The sequence below is a fragment of the Bufo gargarizans genome, chromosome 1 (assembly GCF_014858855.1).
Source record: "Bufo gargarizans isolate SCDJY-AF-19 chromosome 1, ASM1485885v1, whole genome shotgun sequence".
NCBI lineage: Eukaryota > Metazoa > Chordata > Amphibia > Anura > Bufonidae > Bufo > Bufo gargarizans.
Genome location: NC_058080.1, coordinates 460559698 through 460580920, shown reverse-complemented (window position 1 = coordinate 460580920; position 21223 = coordinate 460559698). Strand labels below are relative to the sequence as shown.

The following is a 21223-nucleotide window of genomic DNA, read 5'->3' as shown; positions in this document are numbered from 1 at the left end:
GTTCTCAATGGGGTTCAGATCAGGTGAACAAGGAGGCCATGTCATTAGATTTTCTTCTTTTATACCCTTTCTTGCCAGCCATGCTGTGGAGTACTTGGACGCGTGTGATGGAGCATTGTCCTGCATGAAAATCATGTTTTTCTTGAAGGATGCAGACTGCTTCCTGTACCACTGCTTGAAGAAGGTGTCTTCCAGAAACTGGCAGTAGGACTGGGAGTTGAGCTTGACTCCATCCTCAACCCGAAAAGGCCCCACAAGCTCATCTTTGATGATACCAGCCCAAACCAGTACTCCACCTCCACCTTGCTGGCGTCTGAGTCGGACTGGAGCTCTCTGCCCTTTACCAATCCAGCCACGGGCCCATCCATCTGGCCCATCAAGACTCACTCTCATTTCATCAGTCCATAAAACCTTTGAAAAATCAGTCTTGAGATATTTCTTGGCCCAGTCTTGACGTTTCAGCTTGTGTGTCTTGTTCAGTGGTGGTCGTCTTTCAGCCTTTCTTACCTTGGCCATGTCTCTGAGTATTGCACACCTTGTGCTTTTGGGCACTCCAGTGATGTTGCAGCTCTGAAATATGGCCAAACTGGTGGCAAGTGGCATCTTGGCAGCTGCACGCTTGACTTTTCTCAGTTCATGGGCAGTTATTTTGCGCCTTGGTTTTTCCACACGCTTCTTGCAACCCTGTTGACTATTTTGAATGAAACACTTGATTGTTCGATGATCACGCTTCAGAAGCTTTGCAATTTTAAGCAATGCTGCATCCCTCTGCAAGATATCTCACTATTTTTGACTTTTCTGAGCCTGTCAAGTCCTTCTTTTGACCCATTTTGCCAAAGGAAAGGAAGTTGCCTAATAATTATGCACACCTGATATAGGGTGTTGATGTCATTAGACCACACCCCTTCTCATTACAGAGATGCACATCACCTAATATGCTTAATTGGTAGTAGGCTTTCGAGTCTATACAGCTTGGAGTAAGACAACATGCATAAAGAGGATGATGTGGTCAAAATACTCATTTGCCTAATAATTCTGCACTCCCTGTAGAGGCATAAAGAAAAGGATTTGCCATTGTGTGGTGAAGTGAGAAAATTACATTGCTTTTTGGCATGTATTAGTGGCAAAAAAATTGATATTTGTCGTTCAGCAGTGCAGTCATATGTTCTAAAGCATTTTTTTGCGTGTATTGGTGGCATTAAAAAAAGTATTTGCCGTTGTGTGGTGAAGTTAGAAAATTACAGTCCTTTTTGGCGTGTATTAGTGGCAAAAAAAATTGAGATTTGCTGTTCAGCAGTGCAGTTATATGTTCTAAAGCCCTTTTTGGCATGTATTAGAGGAAAAAATATAAATATTTGCCGGTCAACGGTGCAGTTATATGTTCTAAAGCCCTTTTTGGCATGTATTAATGGCAAAAAAATATATTCATTTGCTGTTCAGCAGTGCAGTTATACGTTCTAAAGCCTTTTGTGGCATGTATAAGTGGAAAAAGATAAGGGCCTATTTGCCATTCAGCAGTGCAGTTATATGTTCTAAAGTCCTTTTTGGCGTGTATTAGTGGAAAAATATATATATTTGCCGTTCAGCATTGCAGTTCTATGTTCTAAAGCTTTTTGTGGCGGGTATAAGTGGAAAATAATAAGGGCCTATTTGCAATTCAGCGGTGCAGTTATATGTTCTAAAGCCCTTTTTGGGGTGTATTAGTGGGGGGAAAAAAGAGCTTATTAGCCGTTGTGTGGTGAAGTGAGAAAAATACAGACTTTTTGGGGGTGTTTCAATTTCCTTTTTATTTATTTATTTGATCTAACAGTATGTCAAACAGAGAAGTGCCAGGCCCTGCACAGAGGAGTGGCAGAGGCGTAAATGTTTCTGGTGTAAGGGGAAAGGGGGCATGGCAGCAGGCGTCGAAGCAAGAGGCCTGAGCTCTCAGTGTCAACTAGCGGTCGTGTCTTGACCAGCTATCCAGCTGTTCTTGAATGGTTTACTCGGTCATCCACTTTGTCCCAAGTAACATCAGATACCTCCAGCCAAGAGTCGGTGGGTTTGTCAGACACAACCCTTAGTTGGCATGGCCCGGGAGCAGGCCCTGTGCCCTAACCTGTCCTCAACCTGCCTCTGTCCTTTTCTGTTCCCTCAGCCACAGAAGTATTATATGCTGTGGGCTCAGCTCCACTATATAGCGAGGACGAGCTACTAGAGAACAGTCAGCAGCTACTGGCCAGCCAAGATGTGGAGGAGACATCCGCCGCTTCCTCCGGTAGGCGGGAAAGTAGTGATGAAGACAGTGGCGTGGGAGCTGTTGTTGCAAGCGGTCAGGCTCCTGACCCAGAGACCGTTCAGGAGGACATCAGTGACATACAGACATACTCGATGATGGTGATGTAGCTGATCGCACTTGAGAGTCGGGTGAATTAGGGGCTTCATCATCATCGGGAGAAGAGGGTAACAGCCAGCAAGTCCTTAGTGTGGCCGGGAGTCAGCAGAGTGGCAGCAGTGGGAGGTCGGGAGCCAAACAAGCCTGAGGTAGATGACGCGCTTTGCAGGAGCCTACCTGCCTGGAAAGTAGTGGTGCAGGGGTTCACGGAAGCAGCGATGGTAGCAGTCAGTCAGTGCGGAGGGGGGTAAAATCACCTACTCAGCGGTGTGGCAGTTTTTTGATAAGCCGTCGGAGGAGGTGAACATAGCCATTTGTAGAATCTGTGGGCAGAAGGTGAACCGTGGCCAGGGTGCTAATGCTGGCACTTAGGCCCTGCGTCAACATATGCAGTGTTACATAAAGTTGCCTGGGAGAACTGTGGCTCCAATATGGTTGTCCAGCCTGCCGCAGCAACCGCTGCATCACCCAGTGGCAAGCACCCGATTTCAGGAAGTGAAGGCTCCACCACCTCAGGCAAAGGGAACTGTCTGTCCTTCGCATCATCTGATGGTCCTGATGCTCCTGCTCCTCCTTCTACTCCTTGTCAGTCATTCCATCAGCAATCGATCACCGAAGAGATCACCAAGACACAACAGTATGCTTGCACTCATCCAATGGCGCAGAAGCAGAATGTGCTCCTGGCCAAGTTGATGGTGCTGCAGTCCGTCCCTTTCCAAGTGGTGGACTCTGCACCTTTCAGAGAACTGATGGCTTGTGCTAAGCCGAGGTGGAGAGTCCAAAGCCGTCATTTCTTTGCCAAAAAGGCAGTACCAGCCCTGCACACATACAGTCCTGATCAAAAGTTTAAGACCACTTGAAAAATGGCAAAAAATAATATTTTGGATCTTAACAAGGTTCCAAGTAGAGCTTCAACATGCCACAAGAAGAAATGAGAGTGAGACAAAACATTTTTTGAGCATTCAATTAATTGAAAATAACGATTAAACTGAAACAGGCTGTTTTTCAGCTGATCCAAATTTTAGGACCACATGCCTTTAAAAGGCCAAATCTGTGCAAAGATGAGGATTCGTTGTCATTTTCTGTCATGTAGTCACACGTTATGATAGCAAAGGCAAAAAAACTCTGCCTTTTTTAACGTGGTCGGGTTGTTGAACTGCATAAGCAGGGTCTCTCACAGCGCGCCATCGCTACTGAGGTGGGATGCAGTAAGACAGTCATTTGGAATTTCTTAAATGATCCCGAGGGTTATGGAACAAAAAAGTGGAAGACCCCAAAAAAATGCATCAGCACTGAGCCGGAGGATCCAATTGGCTGTCCGTCAACATACTGGTCGATCCTTGACCCAAATTAAGGCCCTTACTGATGCTGACTGCAGCCCCATAACCATCAGGCGGCATCTGAGACTGAAGGGCTTCAAAAACAGAAAAAGTCTTCATAGACCTCGTCTCCTTGAACGCCACAGAACTGTTCATTTGGACTTTGCAAAAGAGCACCAAAGATGGGACATTCAAAGGTGGAAGAAAGTTTTATTCTCTGATGAGAATTTTTTTTACCTTGATGGTCCTGATGGTTTCCAACATTACTGCCATGACAAGCAGATCCCACCTGAGATGTTTTATACGCGCCACAGTGGAGGGGGCGCCATAATGGTCTGGGGTGCTTTTTCCTTCAGTGGAACAATGGAGCTTCAGGAAGTGCAGGGGCGTCAAACGGCCGCTGGCTATGTCCAGATGTAGCAGAGAGCATTCCTCATGACTGAGGGCCCTTGTCTGTGTGGTAACGACTGGGTTTTTTAACAGGACAACGCTACAGTACACAATGCCCGCAGGACAAGGGACTTCTTCCAGGAGAATAACATCACTCTTTTGGCCAATCCTGTGTGTTCCCCTGATCTAAATGCAATTGAGAACCTTTGGGGATGGATGGCAAGGGAAGTCTACAAAAATTGACAACAGTTCCAGACAGTAGATGGCCTTCGTGCGGCCGTCTTCACCACTTGGAGAAATGTTCCCACTCACCTCATGGAAACGCTTGTATCAAGCATGCCGAAACAAATTTTTGAAGTGATAAGCAATAACGGCGGAGCTACTCATTACTGAGTTCATGTTTGGAAGTTGGATTTTTGTTTTGGGGGGGTTTAAGTCTTTTTTTGGAGGTGTGGTGTTAAACTTTTGATCAGCTGAAAAACAGCCTGTTTCAGTTTATTCGTGTTTTCATTAAATTGAATGCTCAAAAAATGTTTTGTATCACTCCCATTTCTTCTTGTTGCATGTTGAAGCTCTACTTGGAACCTTGTTAAGATTCAGCCATGCTAAATATGATTTTTTGCCATTTTTCAAGTGGTCTTAAACTTTTGATCAGGACTGTATGTAGAACAAAAGGTGGGCCAGTCCTTGAGCCTGTTGGTGTCTGCCAAAGTGCACGGCAGTGCCAACGTGTGGAGCTATAACTACTGTCAGGGACAATACATGTCCTTTACGGCCCACTGGGTGAATGTGGTTCTTGCACAGCCACACCAGCAACTTGGCCAGTTGACACCGCTTTAGCCTCTACGTTCTCATGCCATTGGTCCTGCGACACTGTCCGCCTCGGCCTCATCATCCTCTCAATCCTAGACAATTCACAATGCCCCTCCGGCATACCACATGTGCAGGGCACGGCACTGTCACACTGTACTTTGCCTGGGTGAATGAGTCACACAGGGGAGGAACTGCTCCATGTCCTTCATCAATAAATCAAATCCTGGCTTTCTCCTCGACAACTCAAAATTGGTACCATGGTGACCGACAACGGGAAGAACATGGTGTCGGCGCGTTGCGTCAAGAAGGGCTGAGCCATGCGCAATGCATGTCACATGTGTTCAATCTGGTTGTAAAGCGGTTCCTGAAGTCTTCCACCCATCTGCAAGACATCCTAAAAATGGCCAGGAAACTTTGCATGCATTTCAGCCACTCACACACAGCAGAACACACCCTCCTTGAGCTGCAGCGGCAGAACGGCATCCCCCAACATAGGCTGATATGCGACGTTTCCACTCGTTGGAATTCCAGCATCTATATGTTAGACTGACTATACAAACAGAGAAAGGCCATAAACGATTTCTTGATGATCCAAGCAGACAGGAGTACTCCCCTGTGTAACTTCGATGTCAGCCAGTGGCAGCTCATGCGAGAAACCTGACATTTGCTCAGGCCCTTTAAGGAGGCCACGTTATTTGTCAGTCTCCAGGACTACGGGATGAACAACGTCATTCCACTGCTTCATGTCCTGGAACAGATGCTGGTAAATCTGGCTGGTCAGGGGACTGAGCGCCTAGATCTCACGGCCACATGAGCCCTGTGGGGGCTGAACTGGAGGAGAAAGAGGACATTGGAACACAAGCAATGTGTAGCGAAATGGGTGGTTTTTCTACACAGGTGACAGAAGAGGGGGAGCAGGAGCAGCCAGAAGAGCTACAGGGTGATGTGGAAGATGAGGCAGAGGACCCAGACACACCGTGGCAGTATGCAGTGGAGTTGGAGGCAGGGAGTCCCTCCGATTCACTTGCACAAATGGCCTGATGCATGCTTACTTGCTTGCTTAGTGACAGCCGAATTGTCACCATGACTATTCATCATCAGCAGCTGCAGCAGCTAGACCTGGAGCAGGCAAGTGGAGATAGTATATCAAAATATCAATTTATTATCAAATATAAAATATGGGGAAAAGACAGGATGGAAAACAGTGTACAGAGAAGCGAAGGGCAGTTTACACAAATGCATTCACATGTATATCCACGCGGCAATAAGCACTAGGTGGCTAGCAGGCTGTACACTGTTTTCCATCCTGTCTTTTCCCCATATTTTATATTTGATAATAAATTGATATTTTGATATACTATCTCCACTTGCTTGTTTGACACTATATTGGATGCCGTACAGGTGGAATGTTTTGCTGTCTAGTTTAGACAGAGAGGTTTTTGTAGGTTAATTAGACCTGGAGCAGGACCTGAACCAGTAGGTGGCAAAATTAGACAGCACCCTGCCACCCCACATTAAAGATCCGCTGGACTACTGGGCGGCCAAACTGGATTTGTGGCCACAACTGGCAGAGTTTGCCCTGGAAAAGATGTCCTGTCCAGCCAGTACTGTGGTATCAGAGCGGGTGTTTAGTGAGGCGGGGGCCATAGTTACCCCAAGAAATACTCTCCTGTCCACCCAAAATGTGGAGAGACTGACCTTTGTCAAGATTAATCAGGCGTGGATCAGTGTCACCTTGCCACTTTGTGGTCTCCTGATGCTGCTGCCACCTCCACTCTATGTCACCTTGCCACTCTGTAGTCTTCTGATGGTGCTGCTACCTCAACTCTATGTCACCTTGCCACTCTGTGGCCTCCTCATGCTGCTGCTGCTGCCACATCCACATTGTCATTGTGCCACCCTGTGGCCTCCTCATGATGCTGCTGCCACCACCTCCACTCTGTCATTTTGCCACTCTTTGGCCTCATGATGATGCTGCTGCCACCTCCACACTCTGTCATTGTTCCACCCTGTGGCCTCCTCCTGCTGCTGCTGCCACCTCCACACTCTGTTATTGTGCCACTCTGTGGTCTCCTCATGCTGCTGCTGCTGCTGCCACCTCCACACTGTCATTGTGCCACCCTGTGGCCTCCTCCTGATGCTTCTGCTGACGCCACTTCCACACTCTGTCATTGTGCTACTCTGTGGACTACTGATGCTGCTGCTACCTCCACACTGTCATTGTGCCACCCTGTGGACTCCTCCTGATGCTGCTGCCGCCACCTCCACACTCTGTCATTGTGCCACTCTGTGGCCTCTTGATTCTGCCACTACCTCCACACTGTCATTGTGCCACTCTGTTGCCTCCTCCTGATGCTGCTGCTGCTGCCACCTCCACACTCTGTCATTGTGCCACTCTGTGGCCTCCTGATGCTGCTGCCACCTCCACACTGTCATTGTGCCACTCTGTGGCCTCCTCCTGATGCTGCTGCCACCTCCAGACTCTGTCATTGGGCCACGCTGTGGTCTCCTCATGTTGCGTCCACCTTACCACTATGTCATAGGGCCACTCTGTGGACTTCTCATGCTGTTCCCACCCTCCCCACTTCATGACTGGGCCACTATTTTGCCTTTTGGCCTGGCTGACATCATCATTTATTTGACCCTTCTTCTGGTCTGTCAGAAGTAAGGAAAAATGAGACGCACAACGGATCCTGTCTATGTAACAGCTGTAAGGCCTTCATGACATGGTCCCTATTTTGCATCAGAATTGGCTTATGATTTGGTAGCTAAAAGCAGGAGTGGGTACAAAACACAGAAGACATGCAAATATTCGATTCACGTGTCATCTCTGTTTTGGATACACTCGTGTTTTTTTGGGCTTTAGCAATACTGATCACTGACCAAATTCTGACCGAGTGAAGGCAGATGCTCCACAGGCAGGATCCGGTTTTTGGGGGTTATTGTTCTGACGGATCAGAGGAATGGCAAAATAATCAGTGACGTCAACACAAACTTACTCCTGACGCCCTCTCCACTCTGTCAGGGGGCTCTACTTGTATAAGCGTTTAATAGAACAGGTTCTGTAGACATCTATGTGGAATCAGCTGCCGACAGTGTAAAAGGAGTGCGCTTCTTCTTGATGCTAACATTGATCTGTAAGGCTGAGTTCACACTTGAGTTATTTGGTCAGTTTTGGCCCCTTAACTGCCCATATAAGTGAAGTGTGCAGTGATTCTAAGAGCAACGCCTGTCATCTGCATGTCATAGGGACTCACAGTATTGTTTCACTACCAAAGCAGACTCCCTATGCGTGTTACTGCAAGGCACACTGTTCTACACCACTATAAAGGCTCTCTGCAGCCAGGAAATAGCCATTTTTAAATGCTGTTCGGCTGAAATAAATTTGGATCGAAACAATTTTTTTTTTTAAATTCGTCGAACCGGCAGAATCAAATTTGTTTTAAATTTGCTCATCTCCAGTAAATGACAAATATCCCTAATCTAATCTGTTTTTATTTTCTGATTGTAGATTTGTATTTTCTAAACATGATTATGGGGGCAGCCATTTTGACTGAGCAGTTTTTAACAGCATTTAGGGATATGCTTTACAGCAGCCATTGTGGGCTATAGACACAATGGACAGGAAGGGACCTTATTTACTTCTATTAGAGAATTTTCTAGGTATGTTCTGTGACCTGTGCAGAAGTCAGAAGGGAATAGATAGGCTGTGATATCACCTTTTATGAATGGTGGATCCTGTGTTATCTATCCAGATCTATATATCATCTATACAGCTATATAAGTATAACAGAATCCACAGTACTGAAAACGTTAGAGCTCAGAGCGCAATTTTATTGATGAACATAAAGTCAATAGTGTCCAGAATCATGTAGTATCAAGTAATGCTTGTATAATTTCGGATGTTTAGGTCAGAGACCTTCAGCCATATGGACCTATATGTGCAAAAAGGTTACATACCGTAAATGAAAAAAAAAAAAATATATAATCAGTGGATAGATGAAATAATGAATAAGTCTAGTAAACATCATGGATCATAAAAGGCAATTTAAGTACATATATATAAACATGAGGAATAGACAGAGGATGCCACCAGATTGGGATTCCATGCCTATGAAGATATTTCAGGATCCTCACACAAGTTGTAAAAATGAACGATTATAATAGATTCTCCATATCACATGGCCCTATTATACATAATTCACAGTCCACTGGATAATGAAATACAGATGTAGCCACAGTGAAAAACAGAGACAGCACACCACTAGGCCTAAACATCTTGCTTCCCTGACGTTAATGGGGTTGTACAAGAAGGGTTTTTGGCAGTCTCCCCTCCCCAATGAACACACACACACTTGGCCAGTGTTGTAAAGGAGAAATTAGTTACCTGTTTCCCAGCAGTGACTCCCCACTCCCTCTTCTCCCGGCCTGCGATGCTCCACTGGGCTTCCTCAATGTCAACATCTGCAGCAAATCCCTAGCTGCGACGGAGACCAGATCCCCTTGCATCATGTCACCATTTGTCATAATATAAGGGGAGCTGGTCACAGCCTCAGCCACTGCCACGCCCCGTTCTTGCATAACCCCTTTAACAGTGTAATATTGCAGAACTGCAACTGCAATTCACATACTGGCCAACAGGTGGCATCAGACCAATGGGCAGTGGGCAGTAGTGTGGGAGCGACGGGGAAAACTAAGAAGTAAAACAAACTTTAGATGTTTATTATTACTAATTAAAATTGGTTTCTTCTTCTAAACTTTAAACAAATTTCCAGAGAATGTGTACATTGTTTAAGTGTAAGGCTGTCATTAGGGCCATGAGAGTTTGCTTAATTAATATTCACTAAATCTCATTCATTCTATTGGACGATTTTCTGTAGAGTTTGACAATAGAATGAATAAGATACAGTTAATATTACCGTTAAACAATGTAGCAATAATTTGGAAATTGGTTTTAATTCTACAAAACCAAACAAAATATCACTTTTTCTGTAGATTGGCGGGTTATAAAAAAATAAATGTATTTTCACTTTGTCATAACAGTGGAGGCTATCTGCATTGGAGACTGTAAAATAATAATTCCTAAATGGAGTCGGAGGAAAGCAGGGAAGCGTGTTCACAGTTCACAACCTGCTAGTATTTATAGTCTCACATCAGAGAAGCAGCGCCAGTATGAGAAACTCACTTACATGCGCCATCTGGTGGCTGAATTGGAATTTTCACTGCAGACACGCAATCACAACGTTCTTAATGAAACCATAGCACTGCAATGTCCAGCTAGTGCGCTACAGTGTAGGGATTATGATCCATGTATTATATAAACATACTACGCTTGAGTACTAGAAAGTGTCCATATCAGTGTAAGAGCCCTTACTTAATGGATGATGCTAACATTAAGTCTAGTTGCTAGGTCAAAGTGGGGCAAGGTGTGTGGAAGGAGGATTAAAAAATCTAAACCTAGCAGTCGAGTTACCTGTGTGCTACAGCACAGGATATGTATGCATCTTGATTGAGTGTCATGGAACCATGAACCAGACGTACAACAGAGATGAGTGGAAATAAGAAGGCTTTATTGGAAATCAAGCCTTAGCAAAAGTCCAAACGGATGGCTAAACCGAAGCAGGGTCTTGCGTAGACAGAGGTCAGGAACCAGGAGGGTGGTCAGACGAAGCCAGGATCAGGAACCAACGGGGTAGTCAGACGAAGCCAGGATCAGGAACCAACGGGGTAGTCAGACGAAGCCAGGATCAGGAACCAACGGGGTAGTCAGACGAGGCCAGGATCAGGAACCAGAAGCAGCAGCAGTCTTAGAAGCATGTGAACACAGGAGGACCAAGCAAGGAACTGAAGCCACAGACCTTCTATATATGTGAGCTAGGCATCCAGCTCCTCCCAGTGGGAAGGAGGAGCCGCAGGGTGGGAGGCTACAAGAAACCCAGAAACCAAGATGGCCGCCAGCACATGTCAAACGAAGGAGAACAGTGAGAAGGTAAGACCATGACAGTACCTCCCCCTCAAGGGCCCCTCCTCCGCGGAGTAAGGAACGGTTTCAGAGGGAAGCGTGCGTGGAAGGCTCGGAGCAACGCAGGAGCATGGACATCTGCGGAGGGAACCCAGGAACGCTCCTCTGGACCATAACCACGCCAATGGACCAAAAACTGCAACCGACCGCGGACCAGGCGTGAGTCCAGGATATTGCTCACCTCATATTCCTCACGATTGCCCACTTGGACCGGACGGGGCCGAGGAACCGAGGAAGTGAAACGATTACACACCAATGGCTTCAACAGGGAGACATGAAACACGTTGGAGATCCGCATGCCAGGAGGAAGCGCAAGGGCATAGGCTACCGGGTTTACCCTGTGAAGCACTCGGAAGGGACCAACAAAGCGAGGCGCCAGCTTGGGAGTGGGCACTCGAAGGTTGAGGTTGCGGGTGGACAACCATACACGGTCTCCGACCTGGTAGGAAGGAGCGGGCGCTCGTCTGCGATTAGCCTGGAGTCTCTGGCATTGCGCAGAGACCTCAAGGGACCTCTGGATCTGTACCCAAGAAGTACGTAGGACGGAAAGGTGATCCTCCACAGCTGGAGTATCCTGGGGAGAGAATACCTCCGGTAACACGGCAGGTTGGAACCCATAATTGGCCATGAAGGGAGACGTCCCAGAGGAAGAGTTCACCGCCGTGTTCCTGGCAAACTCAGCCCAAGGCAGGAGGTCAACCCAATTGTCTTGGTGATCGGAGACATAGCAACGAAGGAATTGCTCCAAGGCCTGATTGGATCGTTCTGCGGCCCCATTGGACTGAGGGTGGTAGGCCGAGGAGAAAGAGAGATGAATCCCCAACTGGGAGCAAAAGGCGCGCCAGAACCTGGACACAAACTGACTCCCCCGATCCGACACAATCTCCTTGGGCAAACCGTGCAACCGGAAGACCTCCCTGGCAAAAATCGAGGCCAACTCTTGTGCAGAGGGTAACTTCTTGAGAGGAACACAGTGGCACATTTTGGAAAACCGATCCACAATCATGAGAATGACCGTATGGCCTCGGGATGCAGGGAGGTCCACAATGAAATCCATCCCCAGGTGTGACCATGGACGCTCCCCGGTGGCTATGGGTTGCAAAAGGCCCAACGGAAGGTGCCGAGGGGACTTACTCTGGGCACAAACGGAGCATGCCGCTACATATGCGGCGATGTCGGAACGTAGAGAAGGCCACCAGAACAGACGTGAAACAGCCCAGGACAGCTGATTCTTTCCAGGGTGCCCCGCGGCCTTGGAGTTATGGTAGGTTCGCAACAACCGAGTGCGCAACTCCTCAGGCACAAAACATCTGCCGTTGGGTCTCCCAGAGGGAGCACCAGATTGAGCCGCCAAAATCTGCTCACCCAGAGGAGAGGTCAGGCTGGTGCGAATAGCGGCCAGGATCTGATTCGGGGGTATGACCGTAGTCGGAATCGACTCCTCCCCGGACAGCTCGGAGTACTGCCGTGATAAGGCATCCGCTCTGATGTTCTTGGAACCGGGTAGGTAGGAGACCACGTAATTAAAACGTGACAAGAACAGAGCCCATCTGGCCTGACGTGGTGTCAATCTCTTGGCCTCAGAGAGGTAGGTCAGATTCTTGTGGTCCGTCAGGATGAGAACCGGAACCACCGAGCCCTCGAGCAAGTGCCTCCATTCTTTAAGGGCCTGCACGATGGCCAATAACTCCCTGTCACCAATCTGATAGTTGCACTCCGCGGAAGACAGTTTCCGGGAGTAAAACCCACAAGGAAGCAGAGGACCCTCTGGTGTTCTACGCTGAGACAGGAGGGCGCCTACTCCCGTCTCAGACGTGTCCACCTCGAGGACAAAAGGCAACCCAGGGTTGGGATGCGACAGAATCGGAGCCGACACAAAGGCGGACTTTAGAGTCTCAAAAGCTCGGATGGCCTCGAGCGGCCAGACCTGAGGATTACTGCCCTTCCTGGTCAGATCCGTGAGAGGCTTGGCTAGCATGGAAAAGTCCCTGATGAACTTCCGATAATAATTGGCGAAGCCCAAAAAGCGCTGCAGGGCACGAAGCCCACTGGGCTGGGGCCACTGTAAGACAGCCGAAACCTTCTCAGGATCCATGGAGAACCCCTCAGCGGAAATGATGTAACCTAAGAAGGTTACCTGGGATCGGTGAAATTCGCATTTCTCAAGCTTACCGAACAGCTTGTTCTCTCGTAAGCGTTGCAACACTCGTCTGACATCCAGAATGTGGGCCTCCATGGATGCAGAATATACCAAGATGTCATCCAAATAGACCACCACACACTGCTGCAACAGGTCACGGAAAACATCGTTGATGAATTCCTGGAAGACTGCGGGCGCATTGCACAACCCAAAGGGCATAACCAAGGATTCATAATGACCGGTCCTGGTGTTAAACGCGGTCTTCCACTCATCGCCCGCCTTGATCCTTACCAGGTTATATGCCGCCCTCAGGTCGAGTTTGGTAAAGACCGTGGCCCCTTTGAGGCGATCGAACAGCTCGGAAATCAAGGGTATCGGGTAAGCGTTCTTGATCGTGATGCGATTGAGACCCCTGTAATCGATGCAAGGCCTCAACTCGCCGCCCTTCTTTTTCACAAAGAAAAATCCAGCCCCTGCCGGGGACGAGGATTTGCGAATGTGTCCGCGTGAAAGCGCCTCCCTCACGTACTCCTCCATGGCCTCATTCTCCGCTACCGACAGTGGATAGACTTTGCCACGAGGAGGAACGGCACCGGATTGTAACTCTATGGCACAATCGTATGGGCGATGCGGAGGTAGGGCAACCGCGCGCACCTTATCGAATACATCCCGGTACTCTTCGTATTCAGGAGGCAACAGAGAGTCCGAGGAAGTACACAGCAACTTGACAGGCCCATGGATGCAACTAGCCCCACACTGCGGTGACCACGAGAGGATCTCGACCGATCTCCAATCGAAAGTCGGATTATGCTTCTGGAGCCAGGGGTACCCCAAGACCACCGAGTAGTGTGGAGACGAAATAACCTGGAGACAGACCGACTCTCTGTGAACGGCACCAATGGCTATCCCCACTGGAAGGGTCTCATGAGTCACCTGTGGCGGCAGAAGGGGTCTGCCGTCTATCGCCTCAAGAGCCAGTGGGGAACCTCGAGGCTGCAGAGGAATGGAATTGGCGGCAACGAACACTCTATCAATGAACAAACCACCAGCACCAGAGTCCACCAACGCCTGGGTCGTCACCGAGCCCCCGACCCAGGAGAGGACAACCGTGATCAGTGGTTTGTCAACACGGGAAACCGGGGACGAGGAGACTCCACCCAAGATCTGCCCCCGACAGGACCTCAGGTGCGAGCGTTCTCCCGGACGGTTCGGACATGCCAACCGAAAATGCCCACCGAGACCACAGTACATGCATCGGCCCTCTCGTCTCCGGAGTACCCTCTCCCCCTCAGACAGGCGAGCAAACCCCCGCTGCATGGGTTCACCCCCAGACAAGTCATCCCCAGGAGGCGTGGGAGGAGAGGGAGGCACGGGTGGGACAGCAAACGTAGGCGCCAATCTGTTAGGAGACCTCCGCAGGCTCTCCTTAAAGGAAGGTCTCTCCCTGAGTCTGGTGTCAATCAAAATCAGGAAAGAAATAAGAGACTCGAGCTCCACTGGTAGGTCCTTAGCTGCAACCTCATCCTTCAAGGCATCCGAGAGACCATGAGAGAAAGCAGCGACCAGAGCCTCATTATTCCAGCCCACCTCTGCTGCCAGGGTACGAAACTCAATGGCGTATTCAGCTACGGATCGTGAACCCTGTCTGATGGACATAAGGAGCTTCGCAGCAGAGGCAGCACGAGCCGGCACATCGAATACCTTCCGAAGAGAAGCAACAAAACCGGAAAACTCGGCAACCACCGGATTGTTGTTCTCCCATAAAGGGCTGGCCCAGGCCAAGGCCTTGTCCGAGAGCAGCGAGATCAAGAAGCCCACCTTTGATCTCTCAGTAGGAAAGGCATGTGGCAGCAACTCGAAATAAATGCCCACCTGGTTAAGGAAACCTCGGCACTGAGTTGGCTCTCCCCCAAAGCGCTGTGGAAGGGGGGCAGAACCGGTCATACCCTGAGACACCGCAGGCGCAGCAACAGGTGTCGGGGTAGACTCTGGCGCAACAACCGGAGCGGCAGTAGGAGCGGGCCCAGGAGCGACAACCGACCCATCGGCAACGGAAGCGAAATGAGCCGTGCGTTCAAGCAGGGTTTGCAACGCCACAGCGAACCGACCCAACAGGTGATCCTGCTGATCAAGTCTGGCAACCAGCGTAGGTAGCGAGGATGGCCCTGTACCGTCAGAATTCATGGCTTGGTCCTAATGTCATGGAACCATGAACCAGACGTACAACAGAGATGAGTGGAAATAAGAAGGCTTTATTAGCAAAAGTCCAAACGGATGGCTAAACCGAAGCAGGGTCTTGCGTAGACAGAGGTCAGGAACCAGGAGGGTGGTCAGACGAAGCCAGGATCAGGAACCAACGGGGTAGTCAGACGAAGCCAGGATCAGGAACCAACGGGGTAGTCAGACGAAGCCAGGATCAGGAACCAACGGGGTAGTCAGACGAGGCCAGGATCAGGAACCAGAAGCAGCAGCAGTCTTAGAAGCATGTGAACACAGGAGGACCAAGCAAGGAACTGAAGCCACAGACCTTCTATATATGTGAGCTAGGCATCCAGCTCCTCCCAGTGGGAAGGAGGAGCCGCAGGGTGGGAGGCTACAAGAAACCAAGATGGCCGCCAGCACATGTCAAACGAAGGAGAACAGTGAGAAGGTAAGACCATGACATTGAGAACCTAAGAGTGGCATCTCTGTACTGGAACAGCACATGTCCATAGGAAATGACGTCAGAGACACGCACAGTCGTTGCTATTAAAGATCTGAGCATATGTAGAAAGGCGCATCGGCTGGGTGTAAGTATATGTCACAGGCATGCGCTATGTCCAGTGTTGTCCGTGCAAGAGAGGTGGCCATAACTATGTGAAACAATATAGATGCAGGATGCCACTGTAATGCCTCATTCACACGTCAGTGCTTGGTCAGTGATTTTGAGACAAAACCAGGTGCGGCTCTAAACACAGAACAGGGACAGATCTTTCCCTTATAACTTATCTCTGTGAAGCTCCAATCCTGGTTTTGGCTCACAAGCACTGATGGAAATCACTGACCAAAACACTGACGTGTGACTGAGGCTTAATGAGTATGATAATGTGTGAGCGGAGAGATACTCGGCATACTTAAAGAAGCAGTGGGACAACAATTTCATCAGCAGTGCGCACACTGCTCAATTGTGATTGTAGGTGACCAAATTCTACATCTGTGGTGGTCATCGCTATAGGATTAAAGGTTTATTACGTGCAACTCTATGTTTGTTGTTTACACGCTGAAATGTCCATGTGGCTTGGTTTACGTAGGCGACACAACATAACCTCTGAAAGATCGTGTATCACAACATATATCCAACTACAGTTATGTCCCTGTAAACATAATTCCCCAGTCATATTACTTGCCATCACTCTCCGATTCTGTACTGTCTAATTCTGCATCTACATCTATCCCAACTGTAAAACAAGAAAAGAAAAAAATGGAAGATTAGCAAAATAACACACATAAAAAGAAATTATTAAAACTCTGTCTTGGTCATGTGATGGACACACAGGACATTCTCAGAGCTGTGTCTATAAACGAGCAGTTCACCCGCGTGGCTATGACTTGGAAGAAAGCAACAGAGGTTTCTACTGAATGGCTGTAGGCAGATATCCTGAAAGTCATGAGGAATTGACACAGAAAGTATATTGGAAAACTGGATGTAGTTCAGTTTCCCCAGGAGAAATATTGGGCCAATTATCGGGAACAAATGTTGGCACAAACGCTCATTCCCAATAATTAACTGGAGTAAAGCCTGTGTAAATGGGCTATGGACACCTTCTGGCAATTTTTATGGTTGTATTTTTCTCATTTTTGGGATAAAAATATATATTTTTTAATCTGTATTTAATTTCTGCAATTTTTGTGATACATGCAGTTAAAAATCAGTCTATTTGCAGACTGTCCGTCTTCATTTAAGCCATATTCTTATTAGTTTGATAAGAGTTTAGCTATAGTGAGTGTTTATGAGATTAGGAGATCACAGAATTCACATGAGCCGTCAGTCTGCAAAAAGACTGATTTTTAACTGCATGTATCACAAAAACTGCCCAAATTTTTTAATAAAGACCAAATGAAAAAATGATTTTAGCCCAAAATGAGTAAAATGCAGTAATAACATAATGCCACAAAGATGTCCATAGCCTTTAACTTTTCATTACACAAACAATACCCTTTATGTGCTGAAAGTGAAATACTCCTTTAAGCACAAAGTCCAGTTCACTCACTCGTACATGCTATGCATATGACCTTTGTGGAGAAGGACCAAAAGTTGGTGTTAACTGACCTTAGAAAATTGTGATCTATATGGAGCATAATACTTCTATAAAGCAGTCAATTCTATATGGTGATGTACATTGTATGGACAAAGTATTGGGACACACTTCTTAATCATTGAATTCTGGTGTTTCTTTCAGTGCCATTGCCACAGAAGTATAAAATCCAGTCCGTAGCCATGCAGTCTGTCTTTACAGACATTTGCAAAAGAATGGCTTGTTCTAAAGAGCTCATTGAATTCTAGTGTAGTTCTGTAAAAGAGTGCCAATTACAGTGCCAGTTTTCGGATAGAGTGGTGTAAAGCAAGGCACCACTGGACTCTTGAGAAGTGGCCCCAGTGCACAAATCAAGGTCCATAAAAGCATGACGTGTGGAAGAACTTGACTGGCCCGCATGAAGCCCTCACCTGAAACCTATTGAACACCTTTGGGAAGAACTAGAATGGAGATTGTGAGCCAGGGCCTCTTTGCCAACATCAGTGCTCTTCTGGATGAATGGGCAAAAGTTCTCAGAGACACGCTCCAAAATCTTGTAGAAAGCCTTCCCAGAAGAGTGGAAGCTGTTTTAGCTGCAAAGGGGGAACCATCCCATTTTTAATGCCTATGAATTTAGAATGACATGTCATAAAAGCTTCTGCATATGTAATGTTTAGGTGTCCCAATACTTTTGTCCATATAGTGTATGTACTTCTACATGGTGTTCCCTGCTTTTTTTTTCAACAAGTAACAGGTATTTCTATAGCCTCCACTCAAGTCACTCTTGAGAAACAGTATATGAATCATCTGCTCTCCACCAGCAACCCTAACGTATTTCGGTACAGTAGGGAGTCTCATCATGATAACTGTTTTATTACATGTGCTATCATAGATGCACGAAAAAATGCTTCTTTTAAAACTAATTGGTCATGCCATTAATTTTAATGCAATTTTGACTATGCATCAACACTCAAATCACTGCTATGTATAACGCTTCAACAGGGAGTACTAAATCCAATACATCAACACTCTTTCAACCATAGGCCTCCAGTACTGTAAGCGATATCACTGGATGGTTGGCTGTGAATGGTGATCAGTGGAGAAACTCCAAGTACCAAAGGAAAATCAATATATCTTTTTAATAAATCTAACTGACCATTAATGCTCCACTCATTAAATATATGGTGTTTAAGCCTAACATATATGCTAGAAATAGACTATAGCTCCACAGATATGTGTTATGGACAGTGGTTGTGCCAACTAACATGTTTGGAAATAGCTAGACCTTAAGGCATTATTTAATTTATTATACTCACTTATATAGAGCTGACATTTTTCAGCGCTTTACAGACATTAGCATCAACCTGTCCCCAATGGAGTTTACAATCTAAGGCATTATCCGCATTATCCTCCATTATCCTACGGTCCCCTGGTATTCACACTTTAACCCCTATACAGGGATCTGCACTATATTGCAGGGAACCCTTCGGGCCACTAGCTCTTGGAATAATTCCAGTGTAGTTGATAGATGACCCACAGAGGTCAGAGACACTATTGCAGGCACAGACATGATACTTATTTCTAACCAGGCAGAATACAGACAAATCCAAGGCAAACACAGATACAGCCATGAGACAAAACACAGAAAACTGGCAGACAGAACCATCAGGAACCCAGTCTAACAGACTAAAATAACCAGACATATGGACTACAGGAACTCATACAGACATAGCCGATACCGGATGTTCAAGATGTCTAGTCGGGAGAAAGCACCAGATGCTCACACTGTCGGTAAGACTTACGTAGTTCAGACACTACAGGCAGACAACTCTACAATACAGGACAAAGACAGAATCTATTTAAGTAAAGCATGATACACAACAAGGGCAGGTCACAGAACTCAAGAAACATACCAGAACTGAGAAAGGATACAAGCACATGGGCACAAATTCACACCACAAGTGAGTGAGACAAGGACACAAAGAACAGTGGCAACATGAATCACTATTGAACACAACGGCACAAATTCAACCCATAAGAAGCCGGGGCCTTGGCAACAAGTGTAACAATACCCCCTCTCTTACACTCTCTCTTCTTCGATCAGATAAACCCCGAGGTAACCCACTGACAATAGTAACTCAAGGGACATAGCAACCTGCTGAGTTTACTTAACGACAACAGTAAGCCCACTGTGAATAGGGTGAAATAACCCACTATCTATAGCCTAAATGCCTGAGGTCACTACCAAGACGGTAACCCACAGGGAACCACTGCCAACAAAAGTAGTCCACTGGGTACATGGTCGAAACTAAAGCCACTGTCTGGTGCCCCTTACTAGCTCCATTACCAACATGAACAAGATGAAGCAATATGCAACACTGTAGGGAGAAGTTTAGACATAATGGACATAAATGTAGAAATAGCAGGGCTAGCTCCCAGTGAAAACACGCATTACAAACTCTGCACACTTCATGGAAAAATGTACTGTACCTTGGAACAGCCATTGTTTGCCAGGTGTATGGACAATGCTGTGGAACCACTAACAGGTTTTACAAGGAACCACAGGCACAGGCAAAGCACTAATTTAGGCAGAATACAACCAAATCCAAGGCAAACACAGATAAAGGCATGAAACAAAACCCGGAGCACTGGCAGACAGAACAATCAGCAACCCAGACATACAGACTACAAGAATCAGACATACAGACTACAGGAACTCATGCAGACATCGGGGATATTGGACGACAGTGGTCAAGACACTACAGGTCATGGCAGATACGCTACAACACAGGACACAGACAGAATCTAAGCAGATTCAAGCAAAGCATGACGGACAACCAGGACAGATAACAGAACTCAAGAAACATACCAGACTGACACAGAACTCAAGAAATATATAGCAGACTTAACAAAATCATTAGACGAGTAGATACAGACACACAGAGACCTGAGAGGAGATACAAGCACAAATTCACACCACAAGTACATTAGGCCAGGGAGCCTGGAACAGTGGCAACATGAACCTCCTTTGAACACAGCTCACAAATTCAATCCACAAGAAGATGGCGCCTGCACGCACAGTACAATGAAATGTCACTATAACAGTAGACTTCTAGAGATCGGACAAGGAGCATCCTTTTAGTACACGTCTGACCAGTAGGTGTTAGTATACAGTACATTGTTTTCAACTGTTTTGGAAAGTGTAGTTGTCTTTTATATCCAACACAATGTGTTTTCTAGATTTTCCATTATTTTCCAGTGTTTAGAAAAAAGTCAAAACTATATGCAGAATTAGCTGCTAACTCAATGAGTTGCAGTCTAAACCCATTTGTGCATCTTCTTTAAGTACAATATACTGGTGATAACTGAATAGAGGTATAACTCAGCTGATATGTTACATACAGTGGCTAACAAACCCATAAACTACTGAATACTTAAATGCAGATGTCCAAAGTCATCAAAGGTCTGTTTGTTCTATACGTAGTTACTAAACTAGTAAAGCCACTGAGAATTGAAGCTGTAGTATAATTGATATGTAGAGACATAGCTGAACAACAGAACATTTTCCTTTGCATGGTACATTTTCCTTTGCATGTCTTTAAGAGATAGCAGGAACAAAGCCTGAGTTGGAGAAGGACAAAGCATTGCAATACAAAGTCTTATCCTTCTGTTCTTTCCAGGATCACTACCTACTTGTTCTTAAAAACATAAAAGATAAGGCACACAATAAAATGATGCATGCAACAGACTCAAAGACTCATATGTAACACATAACATCTACATTGTTTTACAAATTACTATTGAATTTAGCAAATGTACATTTTCAATTTATTGAAAAATAGTATCTATACTTCTAGTATAAACTGAGCAATAACATAATAAATAATTTAA

The 21223-nt window shown here is 46.5% G+C and overlaps 1 protein-coding gene across 1 annotated transcript in view; it reads right to left on the bottom strand.

Annotated features, from left to right (window-relative positions):
• The window catches only part of LOC122927845 (transmembrane channel-like protein 2-A), a 113369-nt gene extending 93533 nt beyond the window's left edge, over positions 1–19836 (bottom strand). Inside the window, exons 1-5 of the mRNA XM_044280128.1 lie at positions 19823–19836; positions 19668–19710; positions 17764–17897; positions 16592–16695; positions 16445–16495 (exon numbers count right to left, since the gene is read on the bottom strand). Of these exons, the coding sequence (XP_044136063.1) occupies positions 16445–16495; positions 16592–16695; positions 17764–17897; positions 19668–19710; positions 19823–19836 (346 nt within the window). The remainder of the gene's footprint in view (positions 1–16444; positions 16496–16591; positions 16696–17763; positions 17898–19667; positions 19711–19822) is intronic.
• Positions 19837–21223: the final 1387 nt, after the last annotated feature.